The 17,500-nt window shown below is 45.2% G+C and overlaps 1 protein-coding gene across 1 annotated transcript in view; it reads right to left on the bottom strand.

Annotated features, from left to right (window-relative positions):
- Positions 1-3,023: 3,023 nt before the first annotated feature.
- The window catches only part of LOC139549557 (ATP-dependent DNA/RNA helicase DHX36-like), a 14,705-nt gene continuing 228 nt past the window's right edge, over positions 3,024-17,500 (bottom strand). The window contains exons 1-4 of the mRNA XM_071360182.1: positions 17,478-17,500; positions 17,319-17,382; positions 6,257-6,515; positions 3,024-4,334 (exon numbers count right to left, since the gene is read on the bottom strand). The exon at positions 17,478-17,500 is cut by the window's right edge and continues 228 nt beyond it. Coding sequence (XP_071216283.1) covers positions 4,098-4,334; positions 6,257-6,433 — 414 coding nt within the window. The 5' untranslated portion in view covers positions 6,434-6,515; positions 17,319-17,382; positions 17,478-17,500 and the 3' untranslated portion in view covers positions 3,024-4,097. The remainder of the gene's footprint in view (positions 4,335-6,256; positions 6,516-17,318; positions 17,383-17,477) is intronic.

Genomic DNA, 17,500 nt, shown 5'->3' on the forward strand with positions numbered 1-17,500 from the left:
TGGCTGGAGACCAGGGAACAGACATCTGTTATGGCTGGAGACCAGGGAACAGACATCTGTTATGGCTGGAGACCAGGGAACAGACATCTGTTATGGCTGGAGACCAGGGAACAGACATCTGTTATGGCTGGAGACCAGGGAACAGACATCTGTTATGGCTGGAGACCAGGGAACAGACATCTGTTATGGCTGGAGACCAGGGAACAGACATCTGTTATGGCTGGAGACCAGGGAACAGACATCTGTTATGGCTGGAGACCAGGGAACAGACATCTGTTATGGCTGGAGACCAGGGAACAGACATCTGTTATGGCTGGAGACCAGGGAACAGACATCTGTTATGGCTGGAGACCAGGGAACAGACATCTGTTATGGCTGGAGACATATTCATATTCAGTATTCAGACCCTTTACTCAGTACATTGTTGAAGCACCTTTGGCAGCGATTACAGCCTTGAGCCTTCTTGGATATGATGCTACAAGCTTGGCACACCTGTATTTGGGGAGTATCTCCCATTCTTCTCTGCATATCCTCTCAAGCTCTGTCAGGTTGGATGGGGAGCGTCGCTGCACAGCTATTTTCAGGTCTTTCCAGAAATGTTTGATCGGGTTCAAGTCCGGGTTCTGGCTTCGTCCCGAAGCCACTCCTACGCTGTCTTGGCTGTGTGCTTAGAGTCATTGTCCTGTTGGAAAGTGAACCTTCGCCCCAGTCTGAGGTCCTGAGAGCTCAGGAGTAGGTTTTCATCAAGGATCTCTGTGTACTTTGCTCCGCTCATCTTTCCCTCGATCCTGGCTAGTCTCCCAGTCCCTGCTGCTGAAAAACATCCCCACAGCATGATGCTGTCACCACCATGCTTCACCGTAGGGGTGGTGCCAGGTTTCCTCCAGACGTTACGCTTGGCATTCAGGCCAAAGAGTTCAATCTTGGCTTCATCAGACCAGAGAATCTTGTTTTTCATGGTTTGAGAGTCCTTTAGGTGTCTTTTGGCAAAGTCCAAGCGGGCTCTCATGTGCCTTTTTACTGAGGAGTGGATTCCGTCTGGCCACTCTACTATAAAGGCCTGATTGGGGGAGTGCTGCAGAGATGGTTGTCCTTCTGGAAGGTTCTCCCGTCATTATACGCTCTACGTGCTTCAGCACTCTGTGATCCTGTTCTATGTGACCCAGCACTTCTCGGCTGAGCCATTGTTGAAATTCACACACAGGAAGATGTGGAGACGGACAGGAACACATCATTAACACACACACACTCCCTCTCTTCCTCCAAGCTCCCCGTCTCTCCATGTCCTCCCACACACACTCCCTTAGCGTTGTGAATGAGTCCATTCTATCCTCTTTTCTCCTTGCAAACGTTGAACACACAGCTAGAGGCTCAGGTCAAAAGGGCTTGAGTAGACTGGGGCCTGTGAACAGAAGGTGGTCCGATGTGGCTCAGTCGGTAGATCATGGCGATGGCAATGCCAAGTGGTTGTGGGTTCGAGTCCCGCTGGGGCCAACACTACATAAAATGTCTTGATTAAAGTTGGGATTCAGAGCAACACTTCTATGCTAACAGAGCACGAGAGACAGAGGGCGCGCGAGAGAGACAGAGGGCGCGCGAGAGAGACAGAGGGCGCGCGAGAGACAGAGGGCGCGCGAGAGACAGAGGGCGCGCGAGAGAGGTAGAAAGGAGGGATCAGCTGCCAGTTGCCCATCTCTGCTCTAGCTGATAACAGTCAGGGCAGCAGGGTAGAAGAGGACAGAGAGAGAGAAACAGAAAGGTTGGTATTGACGAATCCTCTTCCCTGGTAACTGTGTCTGGGAGCTTTGATCTGCCAGGGGCTTTGAGAGGGAGTTGAAAGCCACTGGGTTTAATCAAATATTCATCATGTCGTAAAATGGCACCAGAGTTAACCTTTAACCCCGTCTTCTTATTGGTTGATGGATTTGATGCAGCAGTGCTGTAATGTCTTCTCTGAGGTCATAGATGAGACAACTTGTTTGTTTTAAAAATACAAAAAATTAATTGAACCTTTATTTAACAAGTCCGTTAAGAACAAATTCTTATTTACAATGACGGCCTACAAACCCCGGCCGACGTTGGGCCAATTGTGCGCCGCCCTGTGGGTTAAACTGGTTCTCCTCATCGTTCACTGTCTTGAAGTGGATATTCCCATCATTGTTAGTAAAAACCATCACCCTGGAAAGGTGGGAGAGGGGTGTGTATTAGTGTGTGTGTTCTGTACAGGATGATATGAAAGGGGTTTGTATTGGAGACAGGGGTGTGTTTTAGTGTGTGTGTGTGTTCTGTACAGGATGATACGAAAGGGGTTTGTATTGGAGACAGGGGTGTGTACACAGTGTACAAAACATTAGGGACAAGTTCTTTCCATGACATAGCTTTCACCTGGTCAGTCTATGATCCCTTATTGATGTCACTTGTTAAATCCACTTCAATCAGTGTAGATGAAGGGGAGGAGACACGTTAAAGAAGGATTTTTGAAAGCCTTGAAACATGGGTTGTGTGCCATTCAGAGGGTGAATAGGCAAGACAAAAGAACAGTGTATGGTAGTAGGTGCCAGGCACACCGGTTTGAGTCTGTAAAGAACTGCAACGCTGCTGGGTTTATCACACTCAACGGTTTCCTGTGTGTATCAAGAATGGTCCACCACCCAAAGGACATCCAGCCAACTTGACACAAACTGTTGGAAGCAGCGGAGTCAACATGGGGCCAGCATTGACCCCTTTTGACACCTTGTAGACTCCATGTCCCGATGAATTGAGCCTGTTCTCAAGGGCAAAATAAAGGTTTTCCTAATGTTTTGTCCACTCAGTGTGTGTGAAGTTTTAGTGTTAATGTTTGAATAACAGAGTTGTATTATCAGTGCACTGTGCTCAGGGCATCAAAGATCGTAGGTCTATTTTGCTGCCGTCTGCTAAGTGTTATGATGAGTTATTGATGCATCTGTCTGGCTGGCTGAGTTTAGGACTTATGGTCTGTCATCTATCGTGGGCTAGGGGAGCTTCTCAGGTACAAAATCAATAGGAAGTTAACAAAGAGTACATTTTCAGGTCTGAATGAATTTCACTTCCTCTGCAGAATCTGTGGTATTCTTTTTGTCACTGCCAGTGTCTGTACTGTCCCTGTGAGTGCTATATAAGGAGTGCTACTGTGGGTTCGTGTTGTCTCAAGGTCTCTTCTTGCTGTCGCTGGGTTTCATCATGGCCACTTTGGGGTAGAGATCTGCCACTATCACTGCCTTGATCAGCTTCTCATTCTCTCTACTGTTCGCTGCTCTGGCCCCCCAATGGTGGAACAAACTCCCTCACGACGCCAGGACAGCGGAGTCAATCACCACCTTCCGGAGACACCTGAAACCCCACCTCTTTAAGGAATACCTAGGATAGGATAAAGTAATCCTTCTGACCCCCCCCCCCCCCCCCCTTAAAAGATTTAGATGCACTATTGTAAAGTGGCTGTTCCACTGGATGTCATAAGGTGAATGCACCAATTTGTAAGTCGCTCTGGATAAGAGCGTCTGCTAAATGACTTAAATGTAAATGTAATGTAAATGCAAAGAGAGAGAAAGAGTGTGTAAAACACAGGAAGAGAGACAGACAGAGAGAGACAGACACATGGATACAGAGAGACAGACACAGGAAAAGAGAGAGAGAGACAGACACAGGAAGAGAGAGGAGCGAGAGAGAGACTAGCAAATTGTAGAAAAAGACATAAATCAGTTCACCTGAGTTGAAGTTAGACAGGGTCTTTGTGGTTCTTGGTGCTGAGGAAGCCAACCCCCAGCAGGTGCTCAGGGTCTTTGTGGTTCTTGGTGCTGAGGAAGCCAACCCCCAGCAGGTGCTCAGGGTCTTTGTGGTTCTTGGTGCTGAGGAAGCCAACCCCCAGCAGGTGCTCAGGGTCTTTGTGGTTCTTGGTGCTGAGGAAGCCAACCCCCAGCAGGTGCTCAGGGTCTTTGTGGTTCTTGGTGCTGAGGAAGCCAGCCCCCAGCAGCTGCTCAGGGTCTTTGTGGTTCTTGGTGCTGAGGAAGCCAGCCCCCAGCAGCTGCTCAGGGTCTTTGTGGTTCTTGGTGCTGAGGAAGCCAGCCCCCAGCAGCTGCTCAAGGGTCTTTGTGGTTCTTGGTGCTGAGGAAGCCAGCCCCCAGCAGCTGCTCAGGGTCTTTGTGGTTCTTGGTGCTGAGGAAGCCAGCCCCCAGCAGCTGCTCAGGGTCTTTGTGGTTCTTGGTGCTGAGGAAGCCAACCCCCAGCAGGTGCTCAGGGTCTTTGTGGTTCTTGGTGCTGAGGAAGCCAACCCCCAGCAGGTGCTCAGCAAACTGACCCTTCATGTTGTGCAGCATCTACAGACAGATGCAAAGAAAGACTGACAGGTCACAGGTTATCTGTCTGAAAGATATCAGTTTGTCCCTGTGGATGGTTTGTCCTCTGACAAATCAACTGTACATTTCGGTGTTCCTCAAGGTTCCGTTTGGGACCACTATTGTTTTCACTATATATTTTACCTCTTGGGGATGTTATTCGAAAACATAATGTTAACTTTCACTGCTATGCGGATGACACACAGCTGTACATTTTGATGAAACATGGTGAAGCCCCAAAATTGCCCTCGCTGGAAGCCTGTGTTTCAGACATAAGGAAGTGGATGGCTGCAAACGTTCTACTTTTAAACTTGGACAAAACAGAGATGCTTGTTCTAGGTCCCAAGAAACAAAGAGATCTTCTATTGAATCTGACAATTAATCTTGATGGTTGTAAAGTCGTCTCAAATAAAACTGTGAAGGACCTCGGCGTTACTCTGGACCCTGATCTCTCTTTTGACGAACATATCAAGACTGTTTCAAGGACAGCTTTATTCCATCTACGTAACATTGCAAAAATCTGAAATGTTCTGTCCAAAAATGATGCAGAAAAATGTATCCATGCTTTTGTTACTTCTAGGTTAGACTACTGCAATGCTCTACTTTCCATCTACCCGGATAAAGCACTAAATAAACTTCAGTTAGTGCTAAATACGGCTGCTAGAATCCTGACTAGAACCCCAAAAATGTATCCTGTTAAGGCAAGGGCTGATTTCAAGGTTGTACTGCTAACCTACAAAGCATTACATGGGCTTGCTCCTACCTATCTTTCTGATTTGGTCCTGCCGTACATACCTACACGTACGCTACGGTCACAAGACGCAGGCCTCCTAATTGTCCCTAGAATGTCTAAGCAAACAGCTGGAGGCAGGGCTTTCTCCTATAGGCCTCCATTTTTATGGAATGGTCTGCCTACCCATGTGAGAAACGCAGACTCGGTCTCAACCTTTAAGTCTTTATTGAAGACTCATCTCTTCAGTAGGTCCTATGATTGAGTGTAGTCTGGCCCAGGAGTGTGAAGGTGAACGGAAAGATACTGGAGCAATGAACCGCCCTTGCTGTCTCTGCCTGGCCGGATCCCCTCTCTCCACTGGGATTCTCTGCCTCTAACCCTATTACAGGGGCTGAGTCACTGGCTTACTGGTGCTCTCCCATGCCGTCCCTAGGAGGGGTGCTTCACTTGAGTGGGTTGAGTCACTGACGTGGTCTTCCTGTCTGGGTTGGCGCCCCCCCCCCCCCCCCCCTTGGATTGTGACGTGGCGGAGATCTTTGTGGGCTATACTCGGCCTTATCTCAGGATTGTAAGTTGGTGGTTGAAGATATCCCTCTAGTGCTGTGGGGGCTGTGCTTTGGCAAAGTGGGTGGGGTTATATCCTGCATGTTTGGCCCTGTCCAGGGGTATCATCAGATGGGGCCACAGTGTCTCCTGACCCCTCCTGTCTCAGCCTCCAGTATTTATGCTGCAGTAGTTTATGTGTCGTTTTTCCTAGCCACTGTGCTTCTACACCTGCATTGCTTGCTGTTTGGGGTTTTAGGCTGGGTTTCTGTACAGCACTTTGAGATATCAGCTGATGTAAGAAGGGCTATATAAATACATTTGATTTGATCGTCCCAGCAAAACTCTCGTTCAAACTTGTAGCTATGTCGCTTAGCTTCCTCCCAGCCTTGATGAATTAACACACAGTCAAGTTAGCAACCCTTTAAAAAGAATGAACCATTGATATTCCATTGGGGAGAGATGAGAGAGACCTCTAATGATATAGAAAATAAGGGAAAATAAGATCTTACTGTGAAGGCTAGATGATGGTGAGGTGGTCACTCTTTGAGCCTCTGGACAGATTTCTCCTCCTCAAGTCTGCTATATTCTACTCACTCACTCACACAGACAGACGTTAACGCCTTACCATTGGTATGAAGAAGAGATCCTTGAAGCTGAGAGAGGCAGCGATAGTGAGGACAGGGTCCAGACAGCCCAGGAGAGCTCCAGACAGCTTCCTGGTGTGAGGCTCTACAGGCAGCCTGGCCAGGTGCAACCCTAACGGGGTCAGAGCCTCTGAGCGGTCCAGGGCGTTGAGGACCATCAGGTGTATGATGGTCAGAGTGACAGCCTCCTCTGTGGGAGGGGTCCAGAGCTTTCCTCAGGAACTCTGCTTTTGGAGCCAGCTTGAGGATCAAGAAGGAGTGGGGAGAGAGAGAATTATACATAAAAACAACATTAAAACAACTTAGGGAAAAGTCAACAGCTTGACTTGATCAGAAACAAATGGGAAAGAGACCTGTGTAAACGTTAGACCCTACAGGGAATCCAGCTTTACACAGAGAGCAGTGAGTCAACTCTTCACTACAAGAGATACTACAGTCTGCCTGGCTTGATCAGCAAGGATGTACTGCTGTACTATGTCACCGTGTCACCGTGTCCAGTTGATCCAGTACAGTAATTTGTGTGCGTTTGTGTGTGTTTGTGTGTTTGTGTTTGTTTATGTGTGTTTGTGTTTGTGTTTGTGTGTATGTTTGTGTGTCTGTGTGTGTGTGTGTTTGTGTGTTTGTTTGTGTGTGTGTGTGTGTGTGTGTGTGTGTGTGTCTGTGTGTGTGTGTGTGTGTGTGTGTGTGTGTGTGTGTGAGAGCTGGACGATATTAACATCCATATTGTGATGAATTGCATGACTTGACGCGATAGCGGTAAGTTTATATCATTGATGTGCACCAGTTTGTATGATCCTTTAAACTACTACGACCAGTTTGATGGTTGTCCCATTAGGAATCACCCAGATTAGCAAACTAATTTCTCTTGTATAGGCTACTTATCCTAATGAACGATATCAGAAAAATGATAAGATAATGGATCGGTGTGGTCGCTGTCGATAATGTAAGTTTATCATCCCAGCTCTAGTGTGTGTCTGCTGAGGTCAGCTTCTTGACAGCCATTCTCCCTCTAATAGGTGTGATTGTTGTATGAGACACCTCTCAGCTGCCAACACACTGATTAACACACATTATCCCATTAGGAGAATGGGAGACCAGCCATTACAACACTGTCTTTATGTTCTCTAACACCATCTCTGTCTTTATGTTCTCTAACACCAGGAGGGAAAGGGAGACCAGCCATTACAACACTGTCTTTATGTTCTCTAACACCAGGATGGAATGAGAGACCAGCCATTACAACACTGTCTTTATGTTGTCTAACACCAGGATGGAATGAGAGACCAGCCATTACAACACTGTCTTTATGTTGTCTAACACCAGGATGGAAAGAGAGACCAGCCATTACAACACTGTCTTTATGTTCTCTAACACCAGGATGGAATGAGAGACCAGCCATTACAACACTGTCTTTATGTTCTCTAACACCAGGATGGAATGAGAGACCAGCCATTACAACACTGTCTTTATGTTCTCTAACACCAGGATGGAATGAGAGACCAGCCATTACAACACTGTCTTTGTGTTCTCTAACACCAGGAGGGAATGGGAGACCAGCCATTACAACACTGTCTGCATGTTCTCTAACACCAGGATGGAATGAGAGACCAGCCATTACAACACTGTCTTTATGTTCTCTAACACCAGGATGGAAAGAGAGACCAGCCATTACAACACTGTCTTTATGTTCTCTAACACCAGGATGGAAAGAGAGACCAGCCATTACAACACTGTCTTTATGTTCTCTAACACCAGGAGGGAATGAGAGACCAGCCATTACAACACTGTCTTTATGTTCTCTAACACCAGGATGGAATGAGAGACCAGCCATTACAACACTGTCTTTATGTTCTCTAACACCAGGATGGAATGAGAGACCAGCCATTACAACACTGTCTTTATGTTCTCTAACACCAGGATGGAATGAGAGACCAGCCATTACAACACTGTCTTTATGTTCTCTAACACCAGGATGGAATGAGAGACCAGCCATTACAACACTGTCTTTATGTTCTCTAACACCAGGATGGAAAGAGAGACCAGCCATTACAACACTGTCTTTATGTTCTCTAACACCAGGATGGAATGAGAGACCAGCCATTACAACACTGTCTTCATGTTCTCTAACACCAGGATGGAATGGGAGACCAGCCATTACAACACTGTCTTTATGTTCTCTAACACCAGGAGGGAATGAGAGACCAGCCATTACAACACTGTCTTTATGTTCTCTAACACCAGGATGGAAAGAGAGACCAGCCATTACAACACTGTCTTTATGTTCTCTAACACCAGGATGGAATGAGAGACCAGCCATTACAACACTGTCTTTATGTTCTCTAACACCAGGATGGAATGAGAGACCAGCCATTACAACACTGTCTTTATGTTCTCTAACACCAGGATGGAATGAGAGACCAGCCATTACAACACTGTCTTTGTGTTCTCTAACACCAGGAGGGAATGGGAGACCAGCCATTACAACACTGTCTGCATGTTCTCTAACACCAGGATGGAATGAGAGACCAGCCATTACAACACTGTCTTTATGTTCTCTAACACCAGGATGGAAAGAGAGACCAGCCATTACAACACTGTCTTTATGTTCTCTAACACCAGGATGGAAAGAGAGACCAGCCATTACAACACTGTCTTTATGTTCTCTAACACCAGGAGGGAATGAGAGACCAGCCATTACAACACTGTCTTTATGTTCTCTAACACCAGGATGGAATGAGAGACCAGCCATTACAACACTGTCTTTATGTTCTCTAACACCAGGATGGAATGAGAGACCAGCCATTACAACACTGTCTTTATGTTCTCTAACACCAGGATGGAATGAGAGACCAGCCATTACAACACTGTCTTTATGTTCTCTAACACCAGGATGGAATGAGAGACCAGCCATTACAACACTGTCTTTATGTTCTCTAACACCAGGATGGAAAGAGAGACCAGCCATTACAACACTGTCTTTATGTTCTCTAACACCAGGATGGAATGAGAGACCAGCCATTACAACACTGTCTTCATGTTCTCTAACACCAGGATGGAATGGGAGACCAGCCATTACAACACTGTCTTTATGTTCTCTAACACCAGGAGGGAATGAGAGACCAGCCATTACAACACTGTCTTTATGTTCTCTAACACCAGGATGGAAAGAGAGACCAGCCATTACAACACTGTCTTTATGTTCTCTAACACCAGGATGGAATGAGAGACCAGCCATTACAACACTGTCTTTATGTTCTCTAACACCAGGAGGGAAAGAGAGACCAGCCATTACAACACTGTCTTTATGTTCTCTAACACCAGGAGGGAAAGAGAGACCAGCCATTACAACACTGTCTTTATGTTCTCTAACACCAGGATGGAAAGAGAGACCAGCCATTACAACACTGTCTTTATGTTCTCTAACACCAGGATGGAATGGGAGACCAGCCATTACAACACTGTCTTTATGTTCTCTAACACCAGGATGGAATGAGACACCAGCCATTACAACACTGTCTTTATGTTCTCTAACACCAGGATGGAATGGGAGACCAGCCATTACAACACTGTCTTTATGTTCTCTAACACCAGGATGGAAAGAGAGACCAGCCATTACAACACTGTCTTTATGTTCTCTAACACCAGGATGGAAAGAGAGACCAGCCATTACAACACTGTCTTTATGTTCTCTAACACCAGGATGGAATGGGAGACCAGCCATTACAACACTGTCTTTATGTTCTCTAACACCAGGATGGAATGAGACACCAGCCATTACAACACTGTCTTTATGTTCTCTAACACCAGGATGGAATGAGAGACCAGCCATTACAACACTGTCTTTATGTTCTCTAACACCATCTCTGTCTTTATGTTCTCTAACACCATCTCTGTCTTTATGTTCTCTAACACCATCTCTGTCTTTATGTTCTCTAACACCAGGAGGGAATGAGAGACCAGCCATTACAACACTGTCTTTATGTTCTCTAACACCAGGAGGGAATGAGAGACCAGCCATTACAACACTGTCTTTATGTTCTCTAACACCAGGAGGGAATGAGAGACCAGCCATTACAACACTGTCTTTATGTTCTCTAACACCAGGAGGGAATGAGAGACCAGCCATTACAACACTGTCTTTATGTTCTCTAACACCAGGATGGAAAGGGAGACCAGCCATTACAACACTGTCTTTATGTTCTCTAACACCAGGATGGAAAGAGAGACCAGCCATTACAACACTGTCTTTATGTTCTCTAACACCAGGATGGAAAGAGACACCAGCCATTACAACACTGTCTTTATGTTCTCTAACACCAGGAGGGAATGAGAGACCAGCCATTACAACACTGTCTTTATGTTCTCTAACACCAGGATGGAAAGGGAGACCAGCCATTACAACACTGTCTTTATGTTCTCTAACACCAGGATGGAAAGGGAGACCAGCCATTACAACACTGTCTTTATGTTGTCTAACACCAGGATGGAAAGAGAGACCAGCCATTACAACACTGTCTTTATGTTCTCTAACACCAGGATGGAATGAGAGACCAGCCATTACAACACTGTCTTTATGTTGTCTAACACCAGGATGGAAAGAGAGACCAGCCATTACAACACTGTCTTTATGTTCTCTAACACCAGGATGGAATGAGAGACCAGCCATTACAACACTGTCTTTATGTTGTCTAACACCAGGATGGAAAGAGAGACCAGCCATTACAACACTGTCTTTATGTTCTCTAACACCAGGATGGAATGAGAGACCAGCCATTACAACACTGTCTTTATGTTCTCTAACACCAGGATGGAAAGAGAGACCAGCCATTACAACACTGTCTTTATGTTCTCTAACACCAGGATGGAAAGGGAGACCAGCCATTACAACACTGTCTTTATGTTCTCTAACACCAGGATGGAATGAGAGACCAGCCATTACAACACTGTCTTTATGTTCTCTAACACCAGGATGGAAAGAGAGACCAGCCATTACAACACTGTCTTTATGTTCTCTAACACCAGGAGGGAATGAGAGACCAGCCATTACAACACTGTCTTTATGTTCTCTAACACCAGGATGGAAAGAGAGACCAGCCATTACAACACTGTCTTTATGTTCTCTAACACCAGGATGGAAAGAGAGACCAGCCATTACAACACTGTCTTTATGTTCTCTAACACCAGGATGGAATGAGACACCAGCCATTACAACACTGTCTTTATGTTCTCTAACACCAGGATGGAAAGAGAGACCAGCCATTACAACACTGTCTTTATGTTCTCTAACACCAGGATGGAATGAGAGACCAGCCATTACAACACTGTCTTTATGTTCTCTAACACCAGGATGGAATGAGAGACCAGCCATTACAACACTGTCTTTATGTTCTCTAACACCAGGATGGAAAGGGAGACCAGCCATTACAACACTGTCTTTATGTTCTCTAACACCAGGAGGGAAAGAGAGACCAGCCATTACAACACTGTCTTTATGTTCTCTAACACCAGGATGGAATGAGAGACCAGCCATTACAACACTGTCTTTATGTTCTCTAACACCAGGAGGGAATGAGAGACCAGCCATTACAACACTGTCTTTATGTTCTCTAACACCAGGATGGAAAGGGAGACCAGCCATTACAACACTGTCTTTATGTTCTCTAACACCAGGATGGAAAGGGAGACCAGCCATTACAACACTGTCTTTATGTTCTCTAACACCAGGAGGGAAAGAGAGACCAGCCATTACAACACTGTCTGCATGTTCTCTAACACCAGGATGGAATGAGAGACCAGCCATTACAACACTGTCTTTATGTTCTCTAACACCAGGATGGAAAGAGAGACCAGCCATTACAACACTGTCTTTATGTTCTCTAACACCAGGAGGGAATGGGAGACCAGCCATTACAACACTGTCTTTATGTTCTCTAACACCAGGATGGAATGGGAGACCAGCCATTACAACACTGTCTTTATGTTCTCTAACACCAGGAGGGAAAGAGAGACCAGCCATTACAACACTGTCTTTATGTTCTCTAACACCAGGATGGAATGAGACACCAGCCATTACAACACTGTCTTTATGTTCTCTAACACCAGGATGGAAAGAGAGACCAGCCATTACAACACTGTCTTTATGTTCTCTAACACCAGGAGGGAAAGAGAGACCAGCCATTACAACACTGTCTTTATGTTCTCTAACACCAGGATGGAATGAGAGACCAGCCATTACAACACTGTCTTTATGTTCTCTAACACCAGGATGGAATGAGACACCAGCCATTACAACACTGTCTTTATGTTCTCTAACACCAGGATGGAAAGAGAGACCAGCCATTACAACACTGTCTTTATGTTGTCTAACACCAGGATGGAATGAGAGACCAGCCATTACAACACTGTCTTTATGTTCTCTAACACCAGGAGGGAATGAGAGACCAGCCATTACAACACTGTCTTTATGTTCTCTAACACCAGGATGGAATGAGAGACCAGCCATTACAACACTGTCTTTATGTTCTCTAACACCAGGATGGAAAGAGAGACCAGCCATTACAACACTGTCTTTATGTTCTCTAACACCAGGATGGAAAGAGAGACCAGCCATTACAACACTGTCTTTATGTTCTCTAACACCAGGATGGAAAGAGAGACCAGCCATTACAACACTGTCTTTATGTTCTCTAACACCAGGATGGAATGGGAGACCAGCCATTACAACACTGTCTTTATGTTCTCTAACACCAGGAGGGAATGGGAGACCAGCCATTACAACACTGTCTTTATGTTCTCTAACACCAGGAGGGAAAGAGAGACCAGCCATTACAACACTGTCTTTATGTTCTCTAACACCAGGAGGGAATGAGAGACCAGCCATTACAACACTGTCTTTATGTTGTCTAACACCAGGATGGAATGGGAGACCAGCCATTACAACACTGTCTTTATGTTCTCTAACACCAGGAGGGAATGAGAGACCAGCCATTACAACACTGTCTTTATGTTCTCTAACACCATCTCTGTCTTAATGTTCTCTAACACCAGGATGGAATGAGAGACCAGCCATTACAACACTGTCTTTATGTTGTCTAACACCAGGATGGAATGAGAGACCAGCCATTACAACACTGTCTTTATGTTGTCTAACACCAGGATGGAATGAGAGACCAGCCATTACAACACTGTCTTTATGTTCTCTAACACCAGGAGGGAATGAGAGACCAGCCATTACAACACTGTCTTTATGTTCTCTAACACCAGGATGGAATGAGAGACCAGCCATTACAACACTGTCTTTATGTTCTCTAACACCAGGATGGAATGAGAGACCAGCCATTACAACACTGTCTTTATGTTCTCTAACACCAGGATGGAATGAGAGACCAGCCATTACAACACTGTCTTTATGTTCTCTAACACCAGGAGGGAATGAGAGACCAGCCATTACAACACTGTCTTTATGTTCTCTAACACCAGGAGGGAATGAGAGACCAGCCATTACAACACTGTCTTTATGTTCTCTAACACCAGGATGGAATGAGAGACCAGCCATTACATCTCTGTCTTTATGTTCTCTAACACCAGGATGGAATGAGAGACCAGCCATTACAACACTGTCTTTATGTTCTCTAACACCAGGATGGAATGAGAGACCAGCCATTACAACACTGTCTTTATGTTCTCTAACACCAGGAGGGAATGAGAGACCAGCCATTACAACACTGTCTTTATGTTCTCTAACACCAGGAGGGAATGAGAGACCAGCCATTACAACACTGTCTTGATGTTCTCTAACACCAGGATGGAAAGAGAGACCAGCCATTACAACACTGTCTTTATGTTCTCTAACACCAGGATGGAATGAGAGACCAGCCATTACAACACTGTCTTTATGTTCTCTAACACCAGGATGGAATGAGACACCAGCCATTACAACACTGTCTTTATGTTCTCTAACACCAGGATGGAAAGAGAGACCAGCCATTACAACACTGTCTTTATGTTCTCTAACACCATCTCTGTCTTTATGTTCTCTAACACCAGGATGGAAAGGGAGACCAGCCATTACAACACTGTCTTTATGTTCTCTAACACCAGGATGGAAAGGGAGACCAGCCATTACAACACTGTCTTTATGTTCTCTAACACCAGGAGGGAAAGAGAGACCAGCCATTACAACACTGTCTGCATGTTCTCTAACACCAGGATGGAATGAGAGACCAGCCATTACAACACTGTCTTTATGTTCTCTAACACCAGGATGGAAAGAGAGACCAGCCATTACAACACTGTCTTTATGTTCTCTAACACCAGGAGGGAATGAGAGACCAGCCATTACAACACTGTCTTTATGTTGTCTAACACCAGGATGGAATGAGAGACCAGCCATTACAACACTGTCTTTATGTTCTCTAACACCAGGATGGAATGAGAGACCAGCCATTACAACACTGTCTTTATGTTCTCTAACACCAGGAGGGAATGAGAGACCAGCCATTACAACACTGTCTTTATGTTCTCTAACACCAGGAGGGAATGAGAGACCAGCCATTACAACACTGTCTTTATGTTCTCTAACACCAGGATGGAATGAGAGACCAGCCATTACAACACTGTCTTTATGTTCTCTAACACCAGGAGGGAAAGAGAGACCAGCCATTACAACACTGTCTTTATGTTCTCTAACACCAGGATGGAATGAGAGACCAGCCATTACAACACTGTCTTTATGTTCTCTAACACCAGGATGGAAAGAGAGACCAGCCATTACAACACTGTCTTTATGTTCTCTAACACCAGGATGGAATGAGAGACCAGCCATTACAACACTGTCTTTATGTTCTCTAACACCAGGATGGAATGAGAGACCAGCCATTACAACACTGTCTTTATGTTCTCTAACACCAGGATGGAATGAGAGACCAGCCATTACAACACTGTCTTTATGTTCTCTAACACCAGGATGGAAAGAGAGACCAGCCATTACAACACTGTCTTTATGTTCTCTAACACCAGGAGGGAATGAGAGACCAGCCATTACAACACTGTCTTTATGTTCTCTAACACCATCTCTGTCTTTATGTTCTCTAACACCATCTCTGTCTTTATGTTCTCTAACACCAGGATGGAAAGGGAGACCAGCCATTACAACACTGTCTTTATGTTCTCTAACACCAGGATGGAATGAGAGACCAGCCATTACAACACTGTCTTTATGTTCTCTAACACCATCTCTGTCTTTATGTTCTCTAACACCATCTCTGTCTTTATGTTCTCTAACACCAGGATGGAAAGGGAGACCAGCCATTACAACACTGTCTTTATGTTCTCTAACACCAGGATGGAATGAGAGACCAGCCATTACAACACTGTCTTTATGTTCTCTAACACCATCTCTGTCTTTATGTTCTCTAACACCATCTCTGTCTTTATGTTCTCTAACACCAGGATGGAAAGGGAGACCAGCCATTACAACACTGTCTTTATGTTCTCTAACACCAGGATGGAATGAGAGACCAGCCATTACAACACTGTCTTTGTGTTCTCTAACACCATCTCTGTCTTTATGTTCTCTAACACCATCTCTGTCTTTATGTTCTCTAACACCAGGATGAATAGTGACCGCAACCACTTTGAAAGGAAATAAATAAATAAATAAAAACTCCACACACATTTTGTGCCCTTCTCTAACTCTGTCAAAACAAACGTAGAAATAAATCTGGCACTTTGAAACATTTGGTGTCTAAACGTATCCAGCTGGTTGGAGAGAGAGAGAGCCGTAGTGAGGTCAGAGAAGTTTGTCTCCTCTGTTCACGGGTCTTTATGATTAGCAGGCTGTCGCCGTGGTTAGGGATGTGTTCACGGGTCTTTATGATTAGCAGGCTGTCGCCGTGGTTAGGGATGTGTTCACGGGTCTTTATGATTAGCAGGCTGTCGCCGTGGTTAGGGATGTGTTCACGGGTCTTTATGATTAGCAGGCTGTCGCCGTGGTTAGGGATGTGTTCACGGGTCTTTATGATTAGCAGGCTGTCGCCGTGGTTAGGGATGTGCATTTTAAAATGTTTGGACGGTTTGAGCACTCGCATTATTTTCTTGGAGTATTCAAATTAAACAATATATATATATATATATATTATTAGAACACAAGGCCTGCACTGGAAATAAATATGTTTGAATATGCATTTATCTACAGTATATGCCAAGTTGTCGACAGCGCGCAACAATGCTTAATTTATCATCACCGTTACAGATAACAAATCATAATTGCTAAATTGACCCATATACTGTATAGTCTATCAAACTAAAAGGTTCAGTGTGGAGCCAGTCTATAACACACACACACACACACAGACACACAAACACACACACACACACACGCCCTAATAGAGTGGAAGGGGGGAGGCACAAGGCTGATACACAAACAAAAGGACACATACACACCTGGTCTCAGTGATATTGGTACGTACACACCTGGTCTCAGTGATATTGGTACGTACACACCTGGTGTCAGTGATATTGGTACGTACTCACCTGGTCTCAGTGATATTGGTACGTACACACCTGGTCTCAGTGATATTGGTACGTACACACCTGGTATCAGTGATATTGGTACAGACACACCTGGTCTCAGTGATATTGGTACAGACACACCTGGTCTCAGTGATATTGGTACATACACACCTGGTCTCAGTGATATTGGTACATACACACCTGGTCTCAGTGATATTGGTACATACACACCTGGTCTCAGTGATATTGATACAGACACACCTGGTCTCAGTGATATTGGTATGTACACACCTGGTATCAGTGATATTGGTACAGACACACCTGGTCTCAGTGATATTGGTACATACACACCTGGTCTCAGTGATATTGGTACATACACACCTGGTCTCAGTGATATTGGTACAGACACACCTGGTCTCAGTGATATTGGTATGTACACACCTGGTATCAGTGATATTGGTACAGACACACCTGGTCTGAGGGATATTGGTACATACACACCTGGTCTGAGGGATATTGGTACATACACACCTGGTCTGAGGAATATTGGTGGCAATGACCATCTTCCTGATTCCTGGAGGGGCCTTTTGAACACCTGAAGAGGGAGACCAGTCAGAACAGACAGCATCACTCCCTGAGTTAAACATGTTCTGTTCTGGGTGAAAGGAGGGTTTCTGAGACCATGCTCACCGAGGTCTGGCGGACAGTAGGCA

The sequence above is a fragment of the Salvelinus alpinus genome, chromosome 22, assembly GCF_045679555.1.
Source record: "Salvelinus alpinus chromosome 22, SLU_Salpinus.1, whole genome shotgun sequence".
NCBI classification, from domain to species: Eukaryota; Metazoa; Chordata; class Actinopteri; order Salmoniformes; family Salmonidae; genus Salvelinus; species Salvelinus alpinus.